At 39.4% G+C, this 25,592-nt stretch overlaps 3 protein-coding genes and 1 long non-coding RNA gene across 4 annotated transcripts; 2 read left to right on the plus strand and 2 right to left on the minus strand.

Annotated features, from left to right (window-relative positions):
- The first annotated feature begins 1,520 nt into the window (after positions 1-1,520).
- LOC121953864 lies at positions 1,521-2,620 on the plus strand. Its single transcript, XR_006106529.1, has 2 exons — positions 1,521-2,077; positions 2,517-2,620. It is a non-coding gene; the product is annotated as an uncharacterized LOC121953864 (long non-coding RNA).
- On the minus strand, positions 2,071-15,784 carry LOC121953861 (microtubule-associated protein 1S-like). Its single transcript, XM_042501110.1, has 10 exons — positions 15,576-15,784; positions 14,315-14,410; positions 12,158-12,240; positions 11,165-11,302; positions 10,176-10,677; positions 9,801-9,887; positions 6,855-9,304; positions 5,113-5,251; positions 4,791-5,008; positions 2,071-2,954 (listed from the first exon to the last, which is right to left on the minus strand). The coding sequence occupies exons 1-10, from the start codon at positions 15,736-15,738 to the stop codon at positions 2,799-2,801; spliced, it is 4,032 nt and encodes a 1,343-aa protein (XP_042357044.1). The 5' UTR covers positions 15,739-15,784; the 3' UTR covers positions 2,071-2,798.
- Positions 15,785-17,435: 1,651 nt separating this feature from the next.
- LOC121954139 (cocaine- and amphetamine-regulated transcript protein-like) lies at positions 17,436-18,275 on the minus strand. The gene is made up of 3 exons (XM_042501478.1): positions 18,141-18,275; positions 17,858-17,938; positions 17,436-17,546 (listed from the first exon to the last, which is right to left on the minus strand). The coding sequence occupies exons 1-3, from the start codon at positions 18,273-18,275 to the stop codon at positions 17,439-17,441; spliced, it is 324 nt and encodes a 107-aa protein (XP_042357412.1). The 3' UTR covers positions 17,436-17,438.
- Positions 18,276-20,236: 1,961 nt separating this feature from the next.
- On the plus strand, positions 20,237-25,028 carry yju2 (YJU2 splicing factor homolog). The gene is made up of 8 exons (XM_042501050.1): positions 20,237-20,388; positions 21,703-21,803; positions 22,462-22,606; positions 22,745-22,879; positions 22,963-23,144; positions 23,975-24,116; positions 24,331-24,490; positions 24,697-25,028. The coding sequence occupies exons 1-8, from the start codon at positions 20,365-20,367 to the stop codon at positions 24,816-24,818; spliced, it is 1,011 nt and encodes a 336-aa protein (XP_042356984.1). The 5' UTR covers positions 20,237-20,364; the 3' UTR covers positions 24,819-25,028.
- Positions 25,029-25,592: the final 564 nt, after the last annotated feature.

Genomic DNA, 25,592 nt, shown 5'->3' on the forward strand with positions numbered 1-25,592 from the left:
CTACAATGGATGGATGGATGCAATTTTCCATTTCAGGATTACTTTGTTCCAAATATATATTAAATATGATTTTTAAAATTAATTTGTATTTACAGTCTACAGCTTGGAAAGCTGTCATTACCACCAATTGTGACTAAAGAGTGATTTTATGCAACCCAATCATCAGAATAAATGTTGGCATTGAATGTTCCTGCAAACTTTGGATATGTTACAACCCAGACTAAAACAAACACTGTGTAAAGCATACATAAAAACATAATTCAAAGATTTTCAAATCCTTTAAATCTATATTCCACTTAATACAGTAGAGATATTATTATAGATAATAATCATAAATTTTTAATGTTTAACCTAATAAACATTGTTTTTTGTATTTTATTTTTTTTGTAAATATATACTCATTCTGAATGTTGCTACCTTCAATAAGTTTTAAAAAGTTGGGACAAGGGTATGTTTACCAATTTAAAGGTTTTTATAGGTTAAAAAGGGACTTGCAAATCATTGCTGTTTTTATTTACTTTTTACACAGCATCCCAACTTGTTTTGGAATTGGGGTTGTACATTTGTACATTTCATATAAAGGGGATATGTAGAAACTTTACATTTCTTTATGTTTCAATTTTTTGTTGTGACAATAGTACTGACAACATGTGGTTTTGTTTAGGGACAAATCACACAGGGCAAGTTTTAGGAAAACATCTTGCTCTGATTAAAATACCCAGTGTGGTCGCTACAAACATGGCTGGAACTGTTCGAACTCTTATTAAAAAAACATCCAGTTTTGTTGGTTTTGAACAGTAATAGCAGCAATCTCGCCTAAGTCTCACATTGTCCACCATCACCTCCACCTCTCAGCTCACGTACATGTAGTATGAACGTCATCAAATGTATTAAACTTACAAATGTAACATATCTGTGGTTTATAGAAACGTTCAATTCCAACCAACTTTTCATTCTGCCGACTGAACTGATTCTATGCTGTGCAAAATAATTGTCTACAATAAAGTGTATGATCTTATTCACGATCAAGATACATCTTATCGGTTTCACATCATATATTACATACAGTAGATGTCAGTGTGCACGTCCCCAGTTTGGAGGAGCAGGCTGGAGTCTGACATGTAAGCTAAATTACCCACTGTGGGGGAGGGGTCGGCAACAAAAGCATCCTAAAAAGAGTCCCATCTAAAATATCAATATTCAATCAGTATAAGCTTAAGTGTACACTATATTGAGCATATTTTAACTGCAGTACCTTAATGACAAACAGTGATTTCCAATGGTAATATAAATCTATAAAATAGTCAAATAAATCCAGTAATTTTAGCTCGCTGAACACAGAAGCTGCTGGTCTACCGCTGCCTCGATCAGGTAGTTAATTTGCATTATTTTGTGGCTTTGGCATTTAAAACTATTCGTTTGGGTTTACCAAAGTCCCACAATGATATTAATTAACTCACTGATTGTAGCAGCAGAAGACTAGCAGCTTCTTTGTTTAGTGAGCTAAAATTACCGTTTTTCTCTGTGGATTCTGGCAGCTATCAGCAGAGTAAAGGTAAAGCCATGAAACTTCTCTTAATATAGTATAAACCTAAACTGATATTGATTTTTTCAGTGGCTAAATCCACAGCAGTACATTGCTTAGCTTCCAGACAGACTTCAGCCTGTTTCTCTAAACTGGGGGAGTGCTGACTGACTACTACTGTCTGTACACTGACTATGCATAAGTGCCCCAAACAAACCCACTTCAAAAACTCCAAACTATCTCTTTTAATGTTTTTTTTAGTAATATAACAAGTGAACATCTATTTCTACAAAAGCATTTGCTGCCTGATTCCTGATTAGTACGATTTTAAGCACTTGTAATGGATTACAATTGCAGTCTCATTCTTAATGAGATGGTTGCTGTAATGCTATTAATTTTAATCTGGTTCTCTAATCTCTGTTTACAGGTTCAGATTCATTAATCTCAGATTATCGCTCAACATCAGATACGTCACACTGGTCCATTTGCTCGGTAGAGATCACAAGGTCAACGGTGAAGCCACAGCGGCGCAATTCTTTTTTTTAAAAGCAGGTACGACACAGCACAGCTCACCTCATGTTTGCTTACACAACAAACACCTGACCCATACACTGTGAATGCGATTTTGTCAGCGCGACAATGTATAACTCTCTTCTTACAATATAGACATCCTCTGCAATATTCAGACAAATACAATATTAGTAAATAAAAGAAACACACTCTTGACATTTGGGCGCATCTGGAGTAGTAATGTCAGGTGGTAAATGTTGCACCAAAAGCAACAAAATGGGCCCTTAAACATAGCGCACACTACTATCACACTTCAGTGCTGATTGCATTAAGAAAACAAGCCTACACACAGTGCCTTTAACCCCAGGTATGATAACTATATCGACTAATCTACAACATCAGCTTTCATGTGGATCCACATGTTTGCAGCCCGACATGCTTCTCTTGCAGTCAGAGTGATCTCCTCTCCTGTTTTGCACAGGGTCATGGGTCTGAAAAAAATCATGCAGTACTTCCCAACAGGAATGTGTCTTCTCATCGGATAAAGAGAAATTAGGGCTTTCTGGTGCAAAAGTAGCCCACAAAGAAGTGACTGACCAGGACGGCATGGAGTGCACATCCCATTTTGTTACCCAGTCACTCGGTTCGTGCAGAAAGTGCCATATATTCTTTTTTTTTCTCTTTTAATTCTGTCTCTTTCTTGTCTCTCTCACATGCTCGTATTCACCATACATTTTTTCATTGCTGCATACACAAGTCAACCTTAAAACTCTATCTTGCAGGCAGGAAAGGTCTCATCCTGCATGGCAACAGTGCTGTTGGATCCCAGCACGGTGATGCCCAGCTCCTTCTGTTTGTCCAGGGTCTGCTGGTACCACTCCTGCATCTGCACCGACTCGAAGGTAGGGATCACCGTCACCTGAGGATAGGTGGATTAAAAGGAGGATAATAAGCTGCAGAAATGAATGAACAAATCCTTTTAAATTACTGTTTTTGGTGGCAGGTATTTCCTAGTTCAGCCTGTTGGACATCCAGGGGCTCGTGAATCCTGAATGTGTTCTAACGTAGAGCGACAACAATTACCGAGGATTGGTTAAATTGGATTTAAGATTAGACCTCCGTCAGCCAAGGCCAATAGTGCGTTCAGGTGCTACTCAGATGGTCATTCTGATTTGGATGTGTTCATGAGCTTAAAGGCCCTGACACACCAAGCCAACAGTCAGCGGATGGTGAGTACCTGTGGCCCTATTAGCTGCTGTGTGTCCCACAAACAAGTCCCACAAACAAATCCTGAGCGCAGACTTGATCTTTTTTCGGGGTGTTTCTTAACACTGTGTATTGGGCCTGAAATATAGACCGTGGGAGAGATGTAAAGCTCAGATGATCCCTGTATTAACATAATCAACTTCTCTTCCATATTGAAATATTTACATTGGAAGCACTGTGATAAAGGACATTTTGTTGTAAAAATAGGTTGATCACTTTTACATTACCCTGTTTTTTATAATGTAATCTAATAAAAATATTATAACTGGCACTGCATTCAATTTAGATAGTTGAAATTATTTTCTGCATGTTTATTGTCCAGCATTTGTCTTGTATGATCATCTTTACACTATCAGAGGTGATTTATCACCACATTCTGCCTTTCTTTCCCTCCTTACAGCCACATTCACACTCAAACCAGTTCACTGCCATTCTCTTCCAGTCCACCAGAGGCCCTCAGAGTTTATTCCTATTCCAGCCACTCCCTTCTGCCCTGCAATAACCCCTTTTTTTCTTTCTTTTGAGCTCCTGTTACATGAACCTGAACCTGTATCTGTATCCGCCTGATTAACTTTGTGGTGAGCAAGATTCACTCAGAAAAAAAACAAAAAAACAAGAAAGACAAAACACAGCTTTCCAAGCTGAGCATGACAGAGAAAGTACAGGGATCATTATTATATAATTAGTCAACATGATAATAGCTGCTCTTATATGAATATATGAAAAGCTGCAGTTGTGCACCTCATCCAGCTTAGCGTCTGTTACAGTCCACAGACTTCAGTACATTGCACAGCATGTATTTTGCAACAGTGAGTATTGTTAAATCGTGTTCCTAAAAAGCAAAACTAAAAAAAAATTAGCACATTGTCATTTTATCCAAGATAAATATAAATACTGAAGCAGATAACCATACCAAGAAATCTGTCACATTATGATATCATTTTGTAGCCAGAGTGGGAAAAAAAATAGTTGGAAACTGAATATTCAGAACAGTCTGACGTCTGAGGTTTTTACTGACAGGGATTACTGTTATATTCCTTTATCTCATTATTTGACACAAAATATGGAAAAGCATAAAAGGTCCCCTTTAAGGTGGCTGTTGAATGCTTGCAAAATAATTGTTTCACATTTTTGAGCCAAACTAAAACAAAGATTATTATATTAAGAATCAAAAACAGCTAGCTTTAATTGGCCATTTCCATGCTGTCAAAAGGTGATGGGAGCTGTAGTCATGACAAAATGATTGTAAAGCAGAGCTTAATGTTAACTGCAAAGCTTTTTCTTCCAACTGATGTCCTTGTTGCATTAAAGTTCTGTTGTGGGTTGTGTGGTTTTCTTAATAACTTAATAACTTTCTTAATTCTAATGACAATAATAATAACAAACATTTTCTTCTAGACGGCTCACTTCCATGTAAGACAGCCACCAACATAATGTAATGTGATGTATGTTCCAATGCACAGGGGTCTAATTCTGTGTGTTTTTCTACCTGCATAGATTCAGGCCAGGACATCTTAGCATCCAGCAGTGCGTCCAGCGTCTGTCTCATCAGCTCTTCTCTCTCTGCACTGTCACCACTGATGATGTAACAGGAGGAGCGAACGCATCTGAAGAAGTCCACGCTGACTGTTGAGGAGGAGGCTCCAGAGGGAATATAGGCCAGATCCACATACACACTGACTTCACCAGCAGAGGTAGACTTAGAGCCTGCGACAGGAGAGAGAAATGAAACTGCTCAAAGCCAGTTCAAAGAGGGAAAAAGAAGTGTATCAGAGAAACTTTAAGTATTTCATATCATTTACACCTCATACCTGGATTGGGTGAGGATTTTGCTGGTGCTGAGCGGGTGCCGGAGGAAGGCGTACGAGTAGAAACATTCCCCTTTGCAACTCCAGTTTGGCCTCCTGTCCTGCTTTTCCCTGAGCCTGTTTTTTGGGAGGCATCAATAACCTAGGAACAAAAAAAGGCAAAATTATATTCAAAGTGCTATATTAGATTTCACTCCAGCCACAATAATAAACTATAATTGCATAAGCCATCGCCAGCATGTCTCATTAGGCGACTGTCTTTCCTACCATCGGGTATACCCAAACAAAACCACGTGTTGCATAATGGTTTAAATTTTAATTTAATTTTTTAATTTTAATATGATTTTATAAGCACACAAGGTTTGTTAAAAAAGCAGGTAATAACAAATCTAACAATAACTGTGCAGGAGAGATTAAGAAACCTGAAGGGGCTTTTAGTGAAATCCTCCCCTCTAAAATTCACAATCTATTTAAAATCCAAACAGTAATTCTCTCCTTAACATGACAATATAACAAACAAACAAACAAGTTGTTATAATAAACATAAATGGAGCAGACATACAGATAACACATTCACAGCTAATACATTAACTACAACACAGGTGTTTTTTCATGTTAGACTTAAATGAGATTAATGATGGGTGAGTTTTAATTAAGTGAGGACTGGTATTCCACAGTAATGATCTTCTCTCTAATCGTTACATAAAATATGCCACCCCACAGATTGATACCTGGTGCCCCTTTGACTTTTGATTTTTCACTTGTCTCCACAGTTTGTTCCTCACTCTGTTCTTTACTGTAATTGTAGCTAATTTTGCATGGCCGGATATATTTGGTTTTGTTTGGTTTTCATGTTTTTGGTCTATTAATTCTTGTCATCGATCCACTGCAGCAAAGGGCTGTTTGTGTTTTTATGCTTGTATATTGAAAAATTACATAAAATAATATGCAGTAATTGTAAACCTAAAATCATAATAACTGAGACAGGGACTAAATACAGATTTTTTTATTAGACATGTTTTTTGCTTTTGCTTATCACGATAAAGTAAATGTTAATTGCACAATGTGATGGCTAAAGAATAATGAGACTATCAGCATCTAGTTTGGCTCCCTATAAGCCTCGCTTTCACTATGCAGTTCTGTCTGGCACTGCATACAATCTCTGGGGAAAATAAAGACTACAATTAAAGCAAAAACAAAGTGCGACAACCAAAACAGAAAGACGATTGCACTTTTGTTTTCCCTGGTAGCTCTCAGTAACCATACCCAGTAACCAAAGAGTATCAGTGTAAGTTCTTTGCAGTTCCTGTTACCACTAGCGGAAGTGGTGACAGTGAAAGAAACAAAGTAAAAGTGGAAACTGTGGCAGTTGCTAGGTATTGAGGAAAAAAATGATCTGGTTGTCTTTGTGAAAGCAGCACCAACAATAATACTAACGCTTGTTGTCTATTTCCACTTTAAAGAGAATAGTATTTCATTACAGTTCAGACCAAAGATTCACAATGAGATGAAACCATTTTAGTTGATCTGAAGCTGAGGTGGTTTTATTCATATTTTTACTGTTTCATCACTACTAAAAAAGCAACTGTGATAAGTGTCTATCATTATCCCTCTTCATATTTTAAGAAGCATGTCTTTAGGATTCCTTATGCCACATTAAAAAAAACATGAATCAAAAGATGCAGCTACACACACATGAACTCATGCATCAAATGACACAGAAAACCTTTTTAAGACAAACTCACCGCTAAACTCTTTTTCCCTCGCATGCCAGTTGCTTTTGCTTTCTTTCCGTGAGCATCGGAGTCAGTCTGAGGAACGGGCATGGACGCGTCAGGATGTGGAGGCAGGGGTGGACTGTCCCTGAGAGGGGCCGGTAGAGGGTCTGGGGGTAGCGCCCGACTGGAGTGGAGATCATGAGGAGAGTTTGACGGCTCACTACAAGACTCATCCTCATCTGAGTCCAGAACTCCATCTGCTGTTGTGGACGGGCAGTCCTCCGTGCACACAGGGGCGTTTGACTCGCTGGGTGATGTGTCCTTGGGGTTGTTGTTGTTGTTGCCATGGTGATGCGCAGCAAAGGCTCCTCTGAGGGGCTCGCTCACACCTGAGTCAAGCTGTTTGAAATGCTTGAATTCGCAGGGGGAAACCAGACATAGATCCACGTCATGAGCTGAAACCTCAAAATGAAGCGTGTTCGGGGCTGGAGGCCGCCCCATCTCTGAGCCCTGCCCGCAACATCTCTGAGGCTTCTTCATCGGTAAAGACATGCCGGCAAAATGGCCTCCATTGGAATTATGGACACCTTCTTCCCCCTCTCTCTGGCTCACAGTGGTCGGCCCCTGCTCCAGGGACATGGACAGTGATTCATCGACCTCTGTGGACTGAGGCGAGCTCACCTCTGCTGGCATGGAGTGTGTGGTGGTGGTGGTGGTGGTAGCGAGAGAGGGAGAGGGGTCTGAAGATCCCTCTCTGAGTGTACCCAAAGACAGGAAACTCAGCTGCCTCTCTCTGGTGTGCGTCTGGCTCTCGGGAGCGCTTTTGAGCTGCACCTCGCTTTGCTTGGACGATCCGTTTGGCTCGTTGACATCGGCCGACTCTAAGTTCCCCATCTGGGCCTGTAGCCTGCTGAGAGTGGCCCTGTTGCACCACACATCGTCTGGGGACAGACAGTAAGGAGTGTGGCCTGCGCTGTTGGGCCGTGAATCAGGAGAGGCGGGCTCTACAGTCTCCTCATCGGGGCTGACGGGGGCCTGGTTCTCTGGAGAGGATCGTGAAGGAGGGCTGTTTCTCAAACCCCCTTCCAGGAGCGTGTATTCAGTCGGGGTTAAGTCTAACTGGACTGTGCGCTCCGTCTTTGGCGCCTTGTTCAGGGGAACTGGAAATCCTACAACCTTAGCTGGTTTGACTGCATTTCCAGGCTGGTCTACAGGTGCTTTCTGCACGCTTACATCCGCTTTATCTTGTGTTCTATTATCACCACTCTCTCCTCCCATTATCTCTGCACCACCTGCTGCATCACCCCCGAGGGTATCAGCAGCTTCATTTCTCCTCTCTTGGATCATACCTCCAAGGCTCTTTTCATTTCCTGACTCGCTGCTGCTCTGCTTTCCTTTATCTGGTGCTTCCACCTGCGCCTCTCCTCTCTCAGTTTCCTCCTGGAGCTTGAGAAATTCGGCTGTCATATCCTCGGGGGTAGACATTTTGGAGCCGCAGGGGTTCTCTTCAGATTCTTTTTGATTCTGCAGCTCTGCATCAGGACCCCCTGCTGCTGGGATTTCTAACACACTCCCACCCTCGGGTTTTGTTGCAGTGTTTATCTTTTTGCCGTTATTCGCCTCCTTGCCTGATGTTTTTTTTGTTTTCTTCGCCCCTGTTTTAGAGTCATTCTTTGCTTCCTTTTTGAGCTTAGTTTTATTTTCAGTCTTTGGTTTGGCAGGAAGATCCCTTTTCCCCTGATCGCTCCTCAAAACGCCATTATCGTCTTTATTTCCAGCCTCCTTTTTGCCTCCTCCTTTCTTGGAGGTATTCTTCTCTGACGATGCTGGTTTTTGCTTCATACCTGCTTCTTTGAGTTTGGTTTTATCAGCATCTCTTGTAACTCCATTTAATACTTTTCCCTTTTCCCTGACCAGCACCTCCTTTCCATCTTCTTTAACTCCACGCTCTTTTCCATGTTTGGGTGTCACCTCCTTCCCTTGTGACTTGCTGCTGTCCTGGCTCTCCATCCTCTTTGCATTTCTGTCCTCCCCCAGCCTCTCCATATCCCCGGTGGTCACCGTGGGTTTCTGGAGGAACTCAAGCCCCTTCAGCTTCTCCAGCCCCTGCAGCAGCTTTGCCTGTGGGGTAACACCAGGGAAAAGCACCCTGACCACCTTCTCCTGGGGACACGCTGGGTGCCACACGAGCAGGGCGGCCACGGAGGCCAGTGCAGTGAGGGGGAGAGTTTGGGATTTGGATGCTGATAATACGGCATCGGGCCAGTTTTGCATGAATGTGTGGTACTCCTGGCTGTTTTTGCCGGGGTTGAGGATGTATAAATCCAGCTGTCCGACTCCCATCTTCTGGAACAGAGTTAGTGGCTCAATGGGGGCCCCCTGTGGTCGAAACATCGGCTGTGGCCGGATCTCTAACTTCTTTAAGAGCTGCAGGGTTAGAGCTGCCTGGTGTGTGCTCTTCATTACATTGTCCACACCTAAAATGTGGAGAACGACAACTTTACTTGATAGCAAACACAAATCTTAGGAATGAATTCAGTAGGTTTTAAAAAAAAGTGTGTAACATTTTGGGGGATTTAGTGGCATGTAGTGTTAAAGATTGCAGATTGTAACCAGATGAAACATCTCCTGATTAGAATTCCTTCAGTTTTACTTGTTCAGGAGGTTTTATGGGGAGACGAATTATCCGCAGAGGTCTCTTACTAGACCTCGATGGAATTAGGGTATTACGTATACCAGCATATTTAGGAAATCCATACAGTGTGATTTTCAACACCGTCAAAAATATGGACCCTCAACTTTCTATTAATTTCATTCTGAAGAGGCTTTTATGAGGATGTTTTGCCTGCAGTGCGCATCACGTGCAACCGGAGGTCAGTGTGGTGCAACAGGCGTCTAAGCTGACTGCAAGTGTTGAAGAGAACATTACAAGACTGTAAACAGCCGATCAACAACAGCCATGTCATCACTCACAAGGCTGATCCTCCATCGACAACCTGTTGGGGGCGTTAAAGAACACAACTCCGAGCTCTGGGGAGATGAGCCTCTTAGACGAGTCATCTGTTCAGATAAGAGAACATAAAGACACAGAAACAAAAAAGAAATTTGAAATGAAACGCATTTAGAGGACTACAGGAAAACCTTAATTTCCTAACAACATTTCTTCATCGTTTCATCTTCCTGCAATGTGATCACCAGCATGCTTCTTGAAAGAGGAATCCCTCCTTTGTTGCTCTTTCCAGGTTTTTTCATTTTGAACTAAGGCTGTAAGGATAAATACTACAGATTTAAAAGCGCTTTGAGCCCAGTTTGTGATTTCAGGCTGTATGAATAAAACTGACTCCTTACCTTTGATATCAGAGCTCAGCTCCAGCTCAGCCACCTTCCTCTCCAGAAAGACGTTGACCCCGGGGAGGTTCTCTGTCCCAATGTGTGTTAACAAAACTGCATCAACACGGTCAAGGTGGCGGACCAGCTTCCAGAAACAGGCGTGAGTGTCCGAGCCACCGTCCACCAGCACCGTGAACCCGTTAACGGCAAAAAAGGCACAGTCACCGCGGCCGGCGGGAAACACATAGCAGCAGGGGCGGGACAGCTTGAGAAAACCCACGGTGCTGGGAGGAGGCAGGAGGTCGAAGGGAGATGGAGGGGAGAGAGTACTAGAAATGAGGGAGGTGAATTCCCCCAGGGCCTCCATGGCAGGCAGCACCTCTGGGGGGTTGATGTGCAGCGTGAAAGGACCCTGCAGAGGCTGGTTCCCCAAGAGAGTTGTCCTCCACTGGCCGATGTTAGGGCAACTGAGGGTCAGACTGATTTTGGTGGAGCATGCAGGGCTCTCTTGATCTATGAACTAAAGACAGAGCATTTTCTTAATGTACTTAATGTTGATTTATATTTTTGAGGAGAGGCCAACTGCTAAATTAGCCAGGCCAATATCATCACAGATACACTGCATATTATAAAAGCACACAGGTCAGGTGATAAGGAGCAAGAAATTGCAGTACTATGATGTGGTTAGAGTACTTTAGAAAATATCTATATTGGATAGTTTGTCAAGTGGAAAAACACTGACAAGTTTATTTTTCATACTAGTTCCAATCACAACTATTCAATACCCAAAATCAAGGAATACTTGAATAGTTTGAATAGTTTGCTTTTCTTATGTTAAAAGTCCCTCTTGACAGACCAAACAACCAAGAAAATAATCAGCATGAATCTATTATGAAAAAAATAGCTTAGAGCCTAAATGTATGGGTTACATGCACCTCATAATTAGCTGAAGTCACATATGAACATTTATTGGCAAAGAAACAGACATGAGAGACAGATTTTCTTACCTGCTCTATTATTATCTGTTTCAGTTTGTGTGGTGACAACAGTCCTTTGTGAAACAGCAGCTCTCCGCTGTCCTCCACACTCTGACCAGCCAAGATCAACAGCTTATGGGCCGAATCCCTGGACAGCAGAGCAAACACCTGCCAGGCCAGAGAGAGAGGTAAGATTTTTTATATTGCAAAGTCACTTTATTCCGCCAAAAGTAAGAGACAGACATTCGAGAAAAGAAAAAAATAAGGGGAAAGGCAAAAATCAAATAATTACTCATGTTATTGGCCTGTAAACACAGCATCCATTGCACGTCTATCTGTCCTGGAAGAGGGATTCCTCCTTAGTTGCTCTTTCTGAGGTTTCTACCACTTTTTCCGCATTAAAGAGTTTTTGGGGGGAGTTTTTCCTTTAGCTGTGAGGGTCCAAGGACAGAGGGATGTATGCTGTAAAGCTGTCTGAGGCAAATTTTGATTTGTGATAATGGGCTTTTTAAATAAAACTGACTCCTCGAGTCAGCATAAAAGTAATTGACAACCTTTAAGCAAAAATACCAATCATTAAATGTGACTATTTCTTCATCTCTCTGAATACAAATGCAAAATAAAGAAAACAAAATCCTGAGAAATGCTTAAAAGAACAGAATAGATACGGTGCCTGGAGAAGAGAAATAAATGAAAAGAGGCTGAAGTCCAGCATTACTTGTAGTATTTCAAATAACTGTGTTGTAAGACCAATGGGTTTGGGCCTGTGGCCTATATCAGGGTCATCATGAAACACATTACAAATAGTTCCTGAATTGGCCACCAAGCAAGAGTAAAAGAAATAACCATGTGTATAAGCAGACAAGACGCTAATAAAGGAGATGATTTCATATAATATTAAGTATAAGTATTAAGTATAAAATAAATTAAAATCAAAATACTTGCATCATTATAACACCTGGCGTCATTATCTATCTTCCAAGAATCACCTGTCTTTGAAGGAAGCAGGATTTATGCCCTCACCTCTGAATGAACCTGTTCCTGAGACGGACTGATCAGCACCTGAGTGTCCAACACTCTGGTACTGTGGCGCAGACACTTCTGCCCTGAGGAGGCAGAGAGAAAAACAAAGAGTAGATAGAGACGGACAGACAGGCAGACAGCTGAAGGGAAGAAAACAAGAGTTGGGGAAGGTCAGAGCTGAGGGAGTCTGGAAACAAGCCGACGGTTCTGCACGAGGAGCGAGAGGCCAGGAGCGAATGGGAGAAGAGCTCAAAGAAGTCAATGAGAAAGTGAACTGGGATAACCGGGCGGATGATTGACTCCCTGAGTGAAAAAAAGAGGAAGGAAGAAGAGTGGAACAGCTGAGTCAGAGGGACTGTCTGAGGATGAGATGCCAAGTTAGTCTGCAGCAAATATCCACTCTGAGGGGAAGTGGATCAGTGTTTGAGGATACAGAGGCGGACACAGCCAACTGGAACATAATGACCCAAATAAGAACAAAAGTTTCTTTGTCTGTAGGTCAAGTTACAAACAAAAATGACAGCCATCCTCACTGGCTTTTGCACTAAATTACATTTTTGACAATTTGTGAAAAAGGGTTATTTGATTTCTTGCTGAGACTTTTTCTTTTTTAAAAAATCCATACCTCCCTCATGTCTGTAAATTTTATGCTGCAGCCGGTTAGCTTAGCATTAAGACTCGAAACAGCGAGCCTGGCTCTGTGCAAAGGTCACAAAATCCACCCACCAGCCTCTGAGGCTCACAAATGAACACATTATATCTTGTGTGTTTGATTAATACAAAAAAACATACAAATAGGTATAAATTTTCTTTTATTCCACGTGCAGTCAACATAATTAACTTATGCATTTCTTGAGAGCACTGTTTTTGTGGCACTTAAGACTTTTAATGATTGGAAATAACAGTGATCACTCCTTTTACTGACACTTCTATCTTTTAATTACTTTTTTAATGGTTGACTAAGCTCACTTCTTTTATTGACACTTTTAGATGACTTTCACTGATACTCTTACTTTTACTTTTACTGTTGATCGGGATTGCTTTTGATCAAGTTTGGTTGTGTGCTGCTGTGATGCTATTATTGTACTTTTAAATTGCTATGTTCCGCCAACTGCAGATCAAACTTACCCTTGAGGGACAAAAAAAGCTCTGAACTGAACTGAACTGAAAAGTCAATGTAGAACAAAATCTGTGACTTTATGGGCAGTTATGTGAAGTGTTGTTGTCACCCTGAAGTTGCTAAGCAACCAGTCAAGACTAACAGAATCACCAAATATTTAATCAAAAGCGAGAACCTCTGCATGGGTGGTAGGGAGTGAAGGTGGATTGGTCAAACAAAATTGGACTTTTATCCAAGAGACCACATTTGTGGTCCAGTTTCCAGTGTGTTCATCAGCAACAGATGCAACATGCAACAACAGATTACTTATACACCTATGTACCACGTAAAACCAAAAGTACTAGAATTTCCATAAAATGCCTTAAAAAATATCGATTTTTAATATCACTGGGAAAATTTAACATTGAGGGCATAGCATTTTTTTAATTTTCTTTTAAAGATAAATCTAAAGGGGCTATAGCATGACAATGATGAGTTGTCTTTTCTTGGTTAGTAGCAGAGAGCAGCAGAATGACTGTAGTAAATATTAACAGTAAGCGAGAGTGAGAAAGCACAGCTGGCACTGATGTATTGATACTGTGGGAAATGAGTGATTAAACCGTTTAAAATGCTAGGAATTGATATTCATCGATAATTATATATCTGACAGCTCTACCATGTGCGTGCAACCTTTCTGGCTGCCATTTTGTCCTCCCTAGAAACAGATGCGTCCATTCCTGTCTGTGTTCATCTGCTAAGCTGTAATACGACTGTCTGACTCTGCTGTTTGTCGGCCTTTCTAACCATTTTTGCCTGCTCATCCTCGTTTCTGCATATTAAACGGGCGCTGACACATACAGAAAGAGAGGTGGCACCGCTTGGCTGCAGAGCTCCATTGTTTTCTGTCCAAAGGGCCCACCCATGTTTAACAATCACCCGACTGCTCCTCCACTTTCCTTCCTTCCTTCCTTGTTGACCCGAGACCAGCCGAACTGACGGGTTACCATGGGGACGGAGCTTTCTGTATGTTAAAGGTTTAAACTGACACAGTTACTTACCTGCACCCTTAAAAGACGCTGTGTGATGGGAGAGAAATTCTTGAAGATAGATGTTCAGGTTACAGGATTTTAAGTCGACGTCCCAGGACCGAATACCTGGAGACAGAAAAGACATGTGGGACAACAATTGGTTACAAACAACATAATCGTCCGAATAATCACACAACAAACAATAAGAAGTGTATTTTTAATGTAACTTGTAATGTGCAAATGCAATTATTGTAGGTTCTTAGTACTGCGGTTCTCAATGTTTCAAATTTCACTTGAAAGACCTTCATTTGAAAAGATTTTGGTCGTTCTATCATTAAGAGCAGAATTGTCTAGTTGTTAACAAGGGCTGCGTCAAGTAGTTAATTAATCGATAATTGATAAGTAGTACTATTATCTAACTACTATTATATAACTAGTTTGATAAGCAAGTGATTATTTTCATAATTTTTAAGCAAAAAAGCATTGCAAAATCGAGCACATGTTAAAGTAAACATAAATTAGGATTAATAGTTATATTTACTTTCCTTTTTCATGACAATTGGTTATTCAAAATAAAATGTAATTGTCAGATTTAACAGTGTTCTTAGATTACTAACAATAAATACACAATTTAAAATATATTTTTGATAAAATGCATGATCACACAGCTAAAAAACAAGAAAACAAAACAGTGCTGTTTCTCACAGCTAATGCAAAACAGACATTTTGGAGGCATGTGGTTTTCAACAGTGATGAAACGCTGACAGGCCTGAAGAAAATGATAAATATCTCTCTGTCCTTCCGTTTTTGTCCCCTTATCTTTGGCCAGCCATGCAATGTTTTGCATAAATGTCCTGCATTCAAATGTCCAACCTCACAGCTCCCAGTAAGAGACAGACAGCACTGTCTACTCCCTGCAGTCTCCACAGTTACAGCGCATAAACACACAAAGGTTACATCGTTTACAAGTGGCTATGTGTTGACTGAATATCCGCCCTGCAACATTTACCCAAAAGCCTCTCCTTACATAACCAAAGACAACAAGCCGCTCCAGACTGCTTTTAATTACCCAGCGCCCACAGGGCTGAGGTGGTGCTGATGGTGGAGTATCGCCAGATGACGCATCCTCGGTCAGTAGGGTGGATAAAATTACATAAACACTGCAATGGGGTCAGTGTAGCATCCTTGGTGTTGATTTAGACGATAAAAACTTGCAGGCATCTATTTATTTTTTTCATGCAAATCTATAGAAAAAAGCAACATAGATCAGCTGCAAGAGGCGTTGACGTACCTCGTTCAATGTCCCTGCTGATGTGTCCCGTGTGTCTGAGGTGAGCGGTCCGTCCTATAATGATGAGCACGGAGTATTTGTTGAGGCAGAAGTCGGTGTTCGCGGTGGCAGCGCGTCTCGGCTCCTCCTGGACCTCCCTCTCCGGCAGCCGGCTGGACGCCATGTTGGAAACTTGCACTTGGAAGTGATGTCATTGAAACAGGCTGACAGCGCCTTTTATTACAGCGAGATGACAGCTGCTGTGCAGGAATGCGCCCGCGTGCATTAGTGAACGTGTAGGAGGAGGCTGCATTATTGATGACACGTGGCGAAAAGGAATCAATTGATTTTTCTTTATTGTCTCATAATAGTTTTAGTGCTGTAATTTAAATCAGATGCAATTTGACAACAAGTGATGTTTGTGGAAACTGAGGTGGTGCATTTTTGTAATAATACTGCATGCCTTGAAGATTAAACCCTTTTCTAACTGATCTGGGACCCCTTCTTTGAATATCCGGGTACCACTCAGTCTTCAAGGATGAAGTCTGAACTGATAGAACTGACCTGGAAAAAGCAGTGGTATAACAATGTAAATTTGAGGTACTTGTACCCTACTTGAGTTTTTTCTTTTCATGTCACTTTTACCACTTTTTTCTGTTTTACATATTAATATTTTTGCATGAAAAACGTTAGAAGAATTTATAGTAATAATGTGATGTTTTGTTTGAATCACCAAACTATTTAGACAAACACTTAAGTCTATTTTATTATATATATATATATATATATATATATATATATATATATATATCTTGAAGTTTTTCTTATATCTTGAAGTTTTCTTAAATAATAAGTATTGTAGATCTCATATTTTTTGCCCATAACAGTTGAAGACATGCTACACGGAAAGGGAGGTTAACCTAAACACTTGTACTTTTAGTTGAGGTTGTTTTATTCTGAAATATCTGCATTTTAAATATTGTATATTTTCATTATGTTCTGGTTGTATTTTAATAAAGAGACTACTATAAGATAAAAACATATGACCATTATAACCTTTCTTAAATACAAAAGTTTACGGTTGCCAAAGACCATTGCACAGTACTACTTTTATTTGAGTAACGTTTTAAATGCAAGACTTTTACTTGTAACAATATTTTCTCAGTGTGGTATGAAAACTTTTACTTAAGTAAAAGCACTGCATTTTTCCACCACAGGGAAAAATTATGTGGATTTATAGCCCACTGTGATGCTGAAATGCAAAGTGTATCATACTTTCCTGATGTAAGGACGGTTGTCCACTTCAGGCGCTCTGAACCCTCATTTTTATTTATTTTCATCTATTTATTTATTTTCTCATATTAAATCTCACTGTATTTTGTCCCTTTTTGTTTTGCCAAGTTGCAGGTATTGTTTTGTTTTATGTGTGTATCATCATGGTTGAAAGACATGTCATGCAAAAAAACCCTTTGATTTGATTTATTATTGTATTATGTTGTATTGTTTTATATCTGTTTTATAATAGTCCAACAGACATGCAAACACTAATATAATGTAGTTACTTTATTGACCACCTTGTCTTACAAATGTGTTTAGAAACCGATGTAAGGATACCTTGACTATCTAACATAACAGGAACAATAAAAACAAAATTACAAGGGGAAAAAGGATTTATGACAAAAATTGCATTCAGAGTCTTTCACAAGATGCTACGGCCCCACACAAATAACCTAAAACAAATAGATACAGATGCACACAGACTTTAAAATCTATTATTATACAAAATTAAGACATTTATTTTTGTCACACAGAAAAAAATTTTTTTTCATTCCATAGCTCTTAACACTCTCCTGTATTTTCTTTCTTCTTCGCCATCTTTTTCTTTCACAAACATTTCAGAACATAAAAGTTACAGGCAGTTCCCCGGGGACAGCTGCACAGCGTGCCAATACGCGCACCTTTACGCACGGCGCACGGCTCCCCTGCGTCACACTGGAATGATAAAAACATAATTAACTGACGATAATGCGGAAATAAGATGTGCACGTGTTCTTCGAATCAAATAACAGTTTTTACAAAGTATTGCTCTGGAAACGTTGGCCATTTACGCGTAAGACACTTCCACCATGTAGTGTAACATTCATTTTATAAACAGATAATAGACAAAACTTCTATATTGATATATTTCTACTTATTATTTATGTATTTATTTGTACATAGATAAAACTGCATAAAAACAGATATTAAAGAAACACTCACTACAGAAATTCAAGTAAATTTAATATTTTTATAATATAACATACCGAAGGCAGCCAGCCGAGCTTTTTCTCTGAGGGCATCTCTTTGCTCCTCAGTTTCTCCAAAACTTCTTGCAACGCGTCAATCTGCAGAGAATAAAATGCCGAAAGGTTATTAAAAGCCTATTAAAACTTGACACTGTGTTTCGAGAAAACTCATTAGCCTACTTGAACTGTGAAAGCTTAACTTTATCTTATATGTGTGTGCAGTTAAGCATTTTGTAAGACTTTCTCGGACATATATCGACAGCCTTCATTTATCAGCTGACACATCACTAAAATCTCTCACCAGGTCTTTCTCCTGTTGGGTTTTCAGCGGGAAGTCCAACGAGCGCGTCTCCAGTGAGGAGTCCTCTGCGCGAGCAAGCCACAGGTAGGCGCAGCAGCAGGTGGCCGCGAGAAGGAGAGCCCGTGCGCTGACCATGGTGCTGACACACAAACAGGAGGAGTCCTCTTCGGCGGGTGGAGAAAAAGTCTGCGGAGGCTCTGTGGTCGTGTGGAGGTCTGAGTAGGACCCTCTCTTTATAGGCGCCTTACGGCTACTGTTGACATCAGCCAGCTTCTGAAATATTCATGGCACATTTTGACACGGTGACACTGTTCAGCACCTTTGTATCTGTGGACATTACAGGATGAAATCACGGATGGTTAAAAGTGGATTTATGTTTTATAAAAACATATTTGATCATGTAATCCAGTGGCTGATTGGGACCAAACTTATAACAAGCTTCTAATCTCATTTCAGTTTTAAATCATGACCTATTGTATGCAAAGATAACCTTTCCAGTTAAACATGCATGTGACTCAATCGTGAGTCATTTTGATGTGTCAGAAACAGGCTGAGAAATCAACACTTAGAGAAAATTAAAAACGTAACAAAACTGTGAATCTGCGACTTTCAAACCAAATAACAAAGGACGCTGCTGTGGTTTTATCCAAAACATAATGTCATTACTCTTAACTACCTTTTGTGGAGGGTAAGTCTTGTAAACATGAACCTTTTCCCCTTAATTTTCTGATGCTAATCTATTCTGTCTTCTCATGTCACCTCTGTTCAATAAATCAGACCTCAGGTTAACCCACAGTGACACCAATCTGTAATCAGGATCCAATTTCCTTTTGTAGGAACAACCTTAACCACCCCTAAAGCAATGAGCAGTGTGTGTGTGTGTGTGTGTGTGTGTGTGTGTGTGTGTGTGTGTGTGTGTGTGTGTGTGTGTGTGTGTGTGTGTGTGTGTGTGTGTGTGTGTGTAGCAGGCAGGCTGATGTTTACACACCAACCCTCTCAGAGACCCCATGTTACTGACAATACAAGTTACCCCTGGGAGGCCATCCCTCCACCATGTTGATCACAATCTCCTCCGCTGTCTCCTAAAAAGACAAGGCAGAAATGAAGGCCATAGTCAGCCAATGACTCATTTAGGTTAAATGAATGCTATAGAAAAATATACATAATATCTTATCATCTCATATACAATTACAGATATATGAATATTCTGAAATGTGTGTGTTTATGTGATTTCAGCACATTATGTCACCAGTAAAAGTGTTTAAGATAAAGGCGTCCATCTATAGAACTGTCCATTCAATGTACTGTAGGTGAAGCCATTTGAGTCCTGTAAGACAGATTTCAAAATTCAGGCGACAGGACTCGTCACTGCACTTTGCACAATCTGGTAGGATGGTCTTCACTTGCTATGCAAAGGATGCAGCACTGGTATATTTTAATATACTAGAAAGCCATTTGTGATTTATTGTTTTGAATTTTATTGTATGTATGTAATCAACCTGTACTGGATGTAACTTTGCTGCCTTTTTGGGCAGGTCCTCATTGAAAAAGAGACTATTAACTCAGCTGTTTTTATCTGGTTTAATATGGGTTAAAAAATTAAAACAACATGTTGAATTTTAATATTTAGATGAGGCGAGGGTTCAGTGAAATGTATCAGAATAAGCAGATACAGCATGTGGTATATGATCATGTGAAAAATTCTCTCTTTTCTCCCCCAAATTTAAACATTTATTTTAATGCTAATAGATTTCAGTTGGTTGATGGTTTAAACTGATCAGTAATTTGTATACTCAGTCAAAATACAATGATGTGTATGGAGAAGCTGAATAATTAAAGATGAATGAAATATACTTTCAACCTGTGTAACACAGGCTATTTATCTATGTTTGTGTATTGTCTGTGTAAGCTAATAGACCACATAAAATAAAGGACTCGTTTAAACCTTTCCTTTTTTGTTACTTCCTTATAATTGTCCCTATTTATCCGATCTTATGATTGTTCACCTTTTGCCATCAGGATTTGTTTTTCGGGTGTTGTTGTAGGTACTCACCCCTGCAGCAGGGGGGCAGCAGCACTCTTCAGAGAAGACCGGAAACTGTTACTGAGAGAACCGGAAGTACACAGTTCAGCCTACACGCAGCTAGCGGTGATTTGGAAGTAGCTCTCAATTAAATAATTCCAGCGTTTCTTTTTCCACGTTTGGTTTCTAGCACAAGTAACAATGTCTGAGAGAAAAGTTTTAAATGTAAGTATAAGAACATTGTATCTCTTTTAACGTTTAAAACAGTTCGCTGTATGAGCTGTAAGAAACCAAAACAGGCTAACACGTTAGCTTTGAAGCTAATTGTGATGAACGTTGGGTTGATATGTTTGTTTTAGCTGTTGATTTGCGACTTCTAAACTATATTATGTATTAGCCACGATTACTTTATGTAGAAGTCTAACTCCGCTTTTACTGCTTCTACATTGTTATACTAAATTTCAACATCAATCATATAAGTGTTTTCTTGTAACGCCAAATACCCGCTGTACTTCATTGTTGCTACCAGTAAATTATATATATTTTTATTGTCTGAACAGTTTTTTTTTTTTATACATTTAAATACTATCATTGTGATTTTAATACGAATATAAGCACGGCCAAATTCGCCAAGCTTGTGTGCTAAAAGCAACCTGTTATATAATATATTAAATATATAATGTAACAGGTTGTTCAACATGTAATGAGTATATATGTTTTAATATTATTACAGTACACATGCCATTTTGATTTGATCTATTTTGAACATGTAAGACATGGAATAGAGAAATAATTGTACAAAAGCAGACAGAAAAAAAGTAATATTTACAGTCAATGAAAAATATGAAGCAAAAGAAATGTTCAAACACAAGATTTCTTTGTTTACATGTTTGAAAAGGAGTGAGGAGAAGTAAAAACTTATTTAATCCCACCTCTTCTCCACAAGTCATTGAATTTTAATTAACCAGCTTCCTTAATCATTTAAACCCTTACTGTAATTTATTAAACATTAATTTACATATTCCCAGACACTCAAACGTATATGATTTTTCATTATAATTTACAGGAAAAATATGAAGATAGACCTGGGAAAAAATAAATATTAAATAACCGAATGAATAAACAGTAACTGGTGTAAACTCAAACTCCCTCTTCATACCTGCACCTCATGGAAATAATGTTTTACCTTAATTATTTTAAAATGCTTTATGTCTGGACATTGCTTTAGCTCCACATTAAAACTGTTTCATAGTTTAACTACAGAGATTGATAAACAAAAACTTTTTTTTTCTGGTGGTGTGAACACTATACATTTTGAAATTGAAGTTTTCCCCTTAAATTGTTACCACCCTCTCACTTCATTGTGTTGTTGTTTTTGTTTACCTTACTCAGCTTTGTTTTCCTTGTTTTTAGCTGTTATATCAATTTCTGTGCAAGTATATTGAGAGTAACACACTAATTCTGATTCTCTTACTGTTAGTTTTATTACAAGTTGTGACTTTTCATTTACTCGCATCTGTTTTCTTTTTTTTTCCACAGAAATACTACCCACCAGATTTCGATCCATCCAAAATCCCAAAACTCAAACTCCCTAAAGATCGTCAGTATGTGGTGAGATTGATGGCTCCATTCAATATGAGGTATGTCTGTTTCACCCACGCTCCACGCTCTTTTATTGTCCCACAGCTGGTGCAGCAGTGGAAGGCATTTTCATAATAGCCTTGAATGAGCTGTTTTCAACACACAGATAAAAACAGTGCAGTGCAGCTGTCACATATTTGCATCCAAGATCTCAAGACAAAGTACCAGTTGTCTGCATGCTTAGTCATGTAATTGAATAGTAGTTCAGGAGAGAGGAGAAGGGGGTAGATTTAAAAGCCGAATCTGCTATTCTTGATCGCTTGGGAAAATAAAGGTGGTCTGTCATTATGATTGTTTTTCTTTTCACTGAAGACTCTGTCTCTCTCTAAGAGAGCAGCTGTTAGAAAAGAAGGTGAGCTGTGTGATGCAGTTTGATTATTTCAGTTGCCGCCTTCATTGTTAACCAATCAGTCAACCATTTCCACAGTTGAACCTTATCCCATGTGAAAATATCAAGGTATGTTACCAGGTTCTGTGTCTCCATGTCCACTGGTATAATTCTGGAAAGATATTTGAAGGTAAAAACTGTGTCTTAGATGTTAGTTGCATTTACAGTCCAACCACAACTATCTCTTGGTAATAAAGGACTGTCTGGCCTCAGAAAAATGGGTCATGTGACTGTGGAGTGACCAGCGTTGCCTCTCTGGTTGTTTGTAGGTGTAAAACATGTGGCGAGTACATCTACAAGGGGAAGAAGTTCAATGCACGCAAAGAGACTGTCCAGAATGAGCTGTACATGGGACTACCCATCTTCCGTTTCTACATCAAATGTACTCGATGTCTTGCTGAGATTACGTTTAAGGTGAGACGATTTAACACATTAATTGTCAATGTGATATTTTCTGGCATGAGAGAAAATCCTAAAGTAAAAGTAAACAAAGAGTTGCTTGCTATTTTCTGATAGTTTTACATGCTTTTTTCTCTCATGTTGTTACTATAGACCGACCCAGAGAACACAGACTACGCAATGGAGCACGGAGCGACACGAAACTTCCAGGCAGAGAAACTGATTGAAGAGGAGGAAAAGAGAATTCAACAGGAGAGGGAAGAAGAGGAACTGAACAACCCCATGAAGGTCAGTGTCAAAGTGTAATTTACTGCTATTATTTTAACTGGAAATAAGAATGTAAAGTTGATGATTTTCTGGTCCTCTGCCAGGTGTTGGAGAACCGCACAAAGGACTCCAAGATGGAGATGGAAGTTCTGGAGAACCTCCAGGAGCTGAAGGAGCTGAACCAGAGGCAGGCTCAGGTGGACTTTGAGGGAATGATCGACCGATACAGAGAGATGGAGCAGAGGGAGAGGGAAAGGGAGAAAGAAGAAGATGAGCGGGAGACAAAGTAAGTGAGGAAGGTTCAAATAAACAAAGGATAGTTAAAGAAAGCATTTTTTTTAAGTTTGTTGCACAGTTTTGGAAAAACAACTTATTTGTAAGAATCATTTTGAAAATCAAATCTGGCTGTCATCTTTAAACTACAAATGCTACAGATAAATAGGAATTTTAATATCTGCCTATGTCAGAATAACTTGGAGGTTTACTAAATCTTTTTTTTTTTTCAAAGCATCTTCTAAAGTTTTTGAGTAAAGCTTTGAATCTCTTGTCGGATTTCATGACTCCAAACAAAATCCTCAATTTGATCAATCAAATATCTTACTGTTGCTGTTAGATTGCTGCTAGACTGTCCCGTTAATACAGGTGCATACCTCCTTTTGTGTCCGGCAAGCAGGAGAGCAAACCATTTTTGGACTGCAGTGAAAATCTTGTGTTTGAAAGCCTAAAAGCCAGTGAATATAGACGGATGCAGACATTTTGCATCAGCTAAAAACCTGCGAATTTAGGAAATGATTAGTAGTAATATTGGTGTAGCCTATTTTTTTTATCTGCAGCTGTGTAGAAATACAAATTTTAAACATAATGAATTAACATGCAAAAAAAAAAAAAAAGGTAAGCAGCATTTGAATGTTGATTAACACTTGATCAGTGTAAGTGATAGGTGATCAATGATAATCACTTTAACAGACAGTGGATTTAATGTTTTGGTTTATAGGTTTAGAATTTGAATGTTGTGAATGAAGCTTTCACTTTTTTCCATGTGTATTCTTCTTATAATCAATGTGAACACAATACTCAGCAAGGACTCAGTCAAAACTGAATGCATCTGTTTGACAGAGAGATGTTGGATCGTGCTCTTGTGAAAAGACTCAGGGACTCTGATTCAGAGGAGGAAGAGAGCAGCAGCTCGAAGTCAGAGAAATCCAGCACAGACAAACCAACAGACATCCTCACCACTGTCAAACCCACAGAGGCACAGGTAGGTTTGACCGCTCACATTCAGTGTGTTTTTAGGATTTTAGGACATTTCTAGGATTTTAGGAAATGTCTTGGACTTTAGGACATAACATGCTCAATTAACACAGAGACACAGGATTAAAACTTCGAAGATGTATTCTTCATTTCATGGGGATTTTTAAAAATTCATTGTATGAGCAGGAAATAGTGAAGTGTCTCATGCTGTGTTTTCACAGGGAACCACAGCCGGAGGAGTAAAGAGGGCCAAGGTGGAGAGCTGGGAGAGGAGTGTGGGGACGCTGGGCAGTAAGGGAGCACTGGGCTCCCTGGTCGTGCGAAAGAAACCAACAACGGCTGTCAGCAAGCCCAGTGCTGCTGCTCCCACGTCACAAACAGGTGACACACCTGTATTTCTTACAGCTTTTATGGAAGTAAAACTTTACTCTTCTGAGATCTAATAAATTAGTTAATGCCTTTTTTTTCTCCCTTGTGTTCCCATGAGCACATATTTTCTTATTTTATTTTGCTGCTTGTTCACATCCTAAATCAAACGTTTGTATATAATTTTGGGAGGCAAAATCATTGTTTATCTTGTTTTACAGATTCAAAAGCATCTACAGCAGACTCCAAGAAAGCTTCTCCGCCCGTTACCTCACAAAATGGGTCGTCGTCTCTCAGCCTGCTGGGGGCGTATTCAGACAGTGACAGCAATGACAGCGAATGAATAGAAGATGCTTGAGATGGGTGTTTTTTGTTTTGTTTTTCTTGACTTGAATGACTGACATGTAATCGTATGAAAGATGCATAAACATAATTATATGGACCTTTTTGTAATTATGTGCAGACATCAAAATCATATTAACCAGTTTGTGGGTCTGTCCAAGGAAATTATCAGGTGTATATTTTAGTGTTTATTAAAATCTGATTAACTTTGTCCTTGACATGCTTTGGCATCTTGCAGCGTCTCTCTTTTAATGTCTTAAATGTCAATGTGGGATCAGGATATTTAGTTCTTATATTTCTCTGCTGTCAAACATCTATCTGCCCATAAAGTTATGAATATATCTAGAACAGAAGAGGTAGAATATAGGCTGCTGTATTGATATTATGTAATTCAACATTTGTTCAGACTGGCACTTTTTTGATAGACAAGCTTTATTTTGATGTTTTTTTTTAATGCGCTCCAATGCGTGGTTAGGGGGCCACTTGGTATCCTATCTGGTGCCAGATTTAACCAGCGGGACATAACTTCAGTATCACTGATGTAAAACATCTGTAGATTTTGAAACAATCGCAATGAGTACTACATATTTGAAGCTTTAATGTTGACACATTACAGATACTTCGACCGTTTTTAGGGAAAACCGCTTTAGCTTTAGCATGTTTCTATGATTTTAGGACATTTGTAGGATTTTAGGATGTGTCTGGGATTTTAGGATGTTTCTAGCATTTTTAGACATTTTTGGACTAAAGGATCTTTTTAAGATTTTAGGACGTT

This window comes from Plectropomus leopardus, chromosome 14, assembly GCF_008729295.1.
Source record: "Plectropomus leopardus isolate mb chromosome 14, YSFRI_Pleo_2.0, whole genome shotgun sequence".
In the NCBI taxonomy this organism is placed as follows: Eukaryota; Metazoa; Chordata; class Actinopteri; order Perciformes; family Serranidae; genus Plectropomus; species Plectropomus leopardus.

What these genes read in the sequence shown, in the direction of transcription:
- LOC121953861 (XM_042501110.1), bottom strand. Translation starts at nt 15,738, where the DNA reads ATGGCGTCCAGCCGGCTGCCGGAGAGGGAGGTCCAGGAGGAGCCGAGA. An exon ending in AGCGTCTTTTAAGGGTGCAG is followed by an intron (nt 12,241 to 14,314) that starts GTAAGTAACTGT and finishes CTGCCTCCTCAG; the next exon opens with GGCAGAAGTGTCTGCGCCAC. An exon ending in AACAGATAATAATAGAGCAG is followed by an intron (nt 10,678 to 11,164) that starts GTAAGAAAATCT and finishes CTCTGTCTTTAG; the next exon opens with TTCATAGATCAAGAGAGCCC.
- LOC121954139 (XM_042501478.1), bottom strand. Translation starts at nt 18,275, where the DNA reads ATGGTCAGCGCACGGGCTCTCCTTCTCGCGGCCACCTGCTGCTGCGCC. An exon ending in CCCAACAGGAGAAAGACCTG is followed by an intron (nt 17,939 to 18,140) that starts GTGAGAGATTTT and finishes TATTCTCTGCAG; the next exon opens with ATTGACGCGTTGCAAGAAGT. An exon ending in AGCTCGGCTGGCTGCCTTCG is followed by an intron (nt 17,547 to 17,857) that starts GTATGTTATATT and finishes TTATCATTCCAG; the next exon opens with TGTGACGCAGGGGAGCCGTG.
- yju2 (XM_042501050.1), top strand. Translation starts at nt 20,365, where the DNA reads ATGTCTGAGAGAAAAGTTTTAAAT. An exon ending in TCAAACCCACAGAGGCACAG is followed by an intron (nt 24,117 to 24,330) that starts GTAGGTTTGACC and finishes GTGTTTTCACAG; the next exon opens with GGAACCACAGCCGGAGGAGT. An exon ending in TGCTCCCACGTCACAAACAG is followed by an intron (nt 24,491 to 24,696) that starts GTGACACACCTG and finishes CTTGTTTTACAG; the next exon opens with ATTCAAAAGCATCTACAGCA.